Source organism: Lactuca virosa, chromosome 9 (assembly GCF_052849685.1).
Source record: "Lactuca virosa cultivar CGN04683 chromosome 9, Lactuca_virosa_CGN04683_v6, whole genome shotgun sequence".
Taxonomy (NCBI): domain Eukaryota; kingdom Viridiplantae; phylum Streptophyta; class Magnoliopsida; order Asterales; family Asteraceae; genus Lactuca; species Lactuca virosa.
This window is the reverse complement of record NC_136434.1, coordinates 22,181,801-22,186,728: the sequence shown is the minus strand read 5'-3', so window position 1 is coordinate 22,186,728 and position 4,928 is coordinate 22,181,801. Positions and strand designations below refer to the sequence as shown.

Genomic DNA, 4,928 nt, shown 5'->3' with positions numbered 1-4,928 from the left:
TATATATATATATAATTTAAAAATTAAAAAATAAGAGGGATATAATGGTGGGTATCTCATTGGTTTAGAACTTGGATGTGGTGATGAGGTGATACCCACCACTATAATGGTTAGTTGTAGGTATAAGGAATGAGAGCTAAAAGATGCATATTTGTCATGCATATTTGTGGGTGTTCAAATTGTGATGACGTCATCGATTATCCCTAAATATCCACTAGAATGTTATTCACTATAAATATGAAGTGCTGGTTATGCTTCCAAAGTAAGAAAAGAAAATACAAAACCATATCAACATGGAAGCTTTTACTCAATTTCTACCCGTTCTAGGGCTATTGCTTTTGCTTCTACTATGTCATTACAAAAGAAGCATAAGAAACAACACAAAAAAAGCTATCAAACTAGTAGCTCCAGAACCATCAGGGGCATTGCCTTTTCTCGGCCATCTTCATTTCCTACGAGGCCAAGCTCCTCTAGCACGGGTACTTGGAAAAATTGCTGATGAATACGGACCCGTTTACACTCTACGGCTTGGTGGTCGTCGAGCATTGGTTGTGAGCAGTTGGCAGATGGTCAAAGACTGTTTTACCACCAATGACCGGAATTTTGCAGCTAGGCCCAACATGGCAATCAGCCGGCACATGGTTTATAATAAAGCTGGTTTTGCACTGGCAACATATGGACCATATTGGCGAGAGATCCGAAAGTTGGTCACTTCTGAACTATTTACAAGTAATCGTCTTGAAAAGTTCAAGAATGTTCGTAGCTCAGAAGTGAAGAGCTTCATTAACGAGCTCTCCTTGTTCTCTTCAAAGAAAGCAAACAAAGCATCCGTAGTGGACATGAGCAAGTGGTTTGAGAACATTACGTTCAATATAACTATAAAAATCTTAGCCGGGAAAAGATTTTCTAACACGGGTGGCAATGAAGGTAACAACGAAGACTTACATGTACATGAAGCCATAAAGAAAGGGCTGTATCTTAGTGGCGTTTTTATTGTGTCTGATTTCTTTCCATATCTGGAATGGATGGATATTGGAGGGTATGTGAAAGCTATGAAGCAAGTGGCAAAAGAGGTTGATGAAGTTATCGGAAAGTGGCTTGACGAACATGTTCAGAAGAGAAAAGAGTATGATGGTGAAAAAGAAGCCGATTTTATGGATGTGATGCTCTCAACCCTGTCAAAAGATGCTGAAATGTATGGCCACGGGCGTGAAACCATCATCAAGGCTACAACAATGGTTAGTAACATACTTTTGCTCTCTCTGTTTCTACATTTAATCGTCTCTTGAAAGCAAATGCTATTTTTTACCTGTTATATATATAAAGGTTAAATTATTTCTATAGGTTCTCATGCTAACGGGTTCAGAAAGCACTGCTTTGACACTTACGTGGGCACTCTCTTTACTACTGAACAACCCTCACATATTAAAAGCTGCCCAGAAGGAGCTTGATATGAATGTAGGAAAACAGAAATGGGTGGAAGAATCAGATATAAAAAACCTAAGGTATCTACAAGCCATAGTGAAGGAAACTCTCCGAATGTACCCACCAGGTCCCTTGGCAGGACCTCATGAGGCCATTGAAGACTGCTATATTGGGGGTTATCATATCTCCAAAGGGACTCGTCTGATTGTTAACTTATGGAAGCTACATCGCGACCCACAAATTTGGTCGGATCCTCATGAGTTTCGACCAGAGAGGTTTCTTGAGGAACACTCGGACTTAAATTACCAGGGTCAGAACTTTGAATACATTCCTTTCAGCACTGGAAGGAGAATGTGCCCTGCAATCACATTTGCTTTCCAAGTAGTTCACTTGACACTTGCTCGGTTGCTTCAGGGGTTTGATTTGTCGACACCAATGGGGAAGCCTGTGGATATGAGCGAGGGCTTGGGCATTGCCTTGCCTAAAGTAAGGCCACTTGAAGTGATCATGACTCCTCGGCTTTCAACAGAGCTCTATCAAAACCTCTGACATCAATAAATGGGATATATTATTCTGGAGATGCATGACGATGTTGCTAGTTACTTATGCCATATATTAAGAAATAAGACCGCATCGATTTATCTCAGCGCTCAGTGAATAATATACAATGCTAGTGTTTTTATATAAACCAGTAAAAAAAACCCGCCCCACTCGCATGGGTTGGAATAAGTTTAGCAAAATCTATGTAGGCTTGATTGAAATCAATAATAAAAAGGTTTAAATGTAAGAAATAAAATGCATATTTCTATTTATTTATTGATTTTCGAAGCTAAATTTTCTTCATAAAATTTTCTTTTGGTGTGGTACCTGAATGATCATTGTTATCGGCTACGCTCACAAAAAAATTTCAATTGGTGACCTAGCCACGCAGTTGCTATAGTGTGCCTCTGATCGTGCACATCAATTCTTCATGGTCTTGGACTCGTGATGTCTAGATATGTACAAAATTAGACTCATAAGAAATTAATGTCCCCTTTATTTTTTTCCTTCGATAAAAAATTCATATAATGATGAATGAATTATTACATTACATTACCAAAATGAGCAATGTAAATATAAATAGCCAGTATACTCAGGACCAAACATATATAATTCTTCCCTCAGACAAAAAAATTCTTTTTGGCATTTTTGCACGTTTAAAAATGAGTAGATTTATTAAAAAAAATCTTAAATCTCCATTTCAAAGGTGTAGGCAAGTTGACTACATTTTTTAATTTTTTTTTGTAATTGTTTCTATATACTTGAAGTCTTTTTATATTCTTGTAAGTGTGACGTTTTATATATATATATATATATATATATATATATATATATATATATATATATATATATATATATATATATATATATATATATATATATGAGTAAATTACTGAAATCGTCTCTACGGTTTGATCCAAATTGCACGTTTGGTCCCTAACTTTTTTTTTTGCACTCAGATCGTCCTTATGGTTTGATTTTGTTGCGTTTTTCGTCCCTATGGTTTGGTCAAAATTGCACGTTTAGTCCCTAACTTTATGTATGTAAGGGACGAAAAATGCAACAAAATCAAACCACAGGGACAATCCCAGTGCAAAAAAAAAAGTTAAGAACCAAATGTGCAATTTTGACCAAACCATAGGGACCACTACAAGAAATAAGAGTATTACCAGCGACAGGCGTCGCCGCTAAAGGTCCAACATGTCGCCGCTAAAGGGTCGTCGCTGTTGGCTCGTCGCTGATGCTCCATTGGTCGTCGCTGATGCTCCATACGTCGCCGCTAATGCTCTCCGTCGCCACTAAAGGCGTCGCTGCTATTAATATGTATTTCTATTCATACAAATACACATATACATATATAATACACATACAAAATTCACATATACATACGAAAATACATACACATACATAATACACATATACATACGAAAATACATACACATACATAATACACATACATATACATCAAAATACATATATACATAGGATTATACATACAAAAACACATATACATACATAAAATACATTCAAAATACACATATACATACAAATACACATACAAATACACATCCATATCTACAAACACAAAATACACATATAAATACACATCAATGCTAGAAATTTAGTAAGGAGAAGTGAAAAGGAAAGGAAAAGGAGAAAAATGGAGCAAAGATGGGTGAAATTGCGAAGTTCTTTGTCAAATTCCGATGAGGTTGACGATAATGGTGAGAAAGAAGGGAGAACACAGAAAAATGGAGCAGAGGGGGGGTTTTATTGTCGACTAGAAAACGCGTTTGTTTTTTGTCGCCGCTAAAAGTCTCCGTCGCCGCTAAAGGTGTCGCGGCTATTGCCGGTTATTCTTGTAGTGGCGATTTCAGTAATTTACTCTCTCTCTCTCTCTCTCTCTCTATATATATATATATATATATATATATATATATATATATATATATATATATATATATATATATATTAGGTTAAAGACATGTGAAAACCACGAGTTTATAGAATAAACAATGAAAATAGATTAATAAAATAAGAAAAACGAAAAACAAAAAATATATGAGATGATCTTAAAATCTTCATTATCAAAACTTTAAAATTTTAAGAAAAACTAAAAGGTCACAAAGTTGCACTACTAGAAAAGAGGGTATTACCGAAATAATTTTTGCAATGGAAAAATCCGTCGGAAAACAGAGACGGAATACCAACACATTTCGGAATACCAACACATTTCCGACAAATTAAGAAAAATTAGTTATATGCATGTTAGTGACGGTTTTCCAACGGTTTAGCAACACAGTACCATTCCGTTGGTAATCTGTTACAAGTTACCGACGCTTTACCAACGGAAGTCAAACAATTTTTCATTCCGTTGTAATTCTATTGGTAAAATTCCATTTTTTTTAGTTTTTAAATAACAAGGCCAATTTGGTAAATATGTGAATTAAAAAAAATGTGATCTATCGATTTTGCCCTGCACTTTCCCTCCCACATCTTTGATCTACTAACAGTCGACCACTACCCTCCGCCAATGACGTCACCTCCGCCATCCCCACCGGTAGTAAAGTCGTTCAACTTCTCCAAAGTCGTCGGCACAAGATACCTTCTTCCTCCCACTACTGGTCCAACCTGCAACCCACCTCCCCTTAACCAGGTAAAATTGATCTCCCTTCTTTCTCTCTATAAACGAAATCCAACATCGCCTTGCTCTCTTGCTACCGCCTCCGCTAATGTCGAAGTCGTTGCTGCAGCTATTTTATAAAGTGATGGTCATTATTGTTTACAAAATCCCAGTAACAAAGCATTGTAACTTAAGATCATTTTACTCCAAATTTTCCATTAGACTCACTTAAAAGATGAAATCAGAAAATACAAAGCTTCTCTAAATTGATAATACTCAAAATAACAATAGAAAACCCTAATAATTTTACTACAGCTAGCCTCTCCCAAGGTATCCCTAC

The 4,928-nt window shown here is 36.2% G+C and overlaps 1 protein-coding gene across 1 annotated transcript; it reads left to right on the top strand.

The window, feature by feature from the left end:
* The first annotated feature begins 270 nt into the window (after positions 1–270).
* LOC145138785 (dimethylnonatriene synthase-like) lies at positions 271–2,237 on the top strand. Its single transcript, XM_079072809.1, has 2 exons — positions 271–1,238; positions 1,345–2,237. Exons 1-2 carry the CDS (start codon positions 294–296, stop codon positions 1,972–1,974), a joined length of 1,575 nt encoding a protein of 524 aa, XP_078928935.1. The 5' UTR covers positions 271–293; the 3' UTR covers positions 1,975–2,237.
* Positions 2,238–4,928: the final 2,691 nt, after the last annotated feature.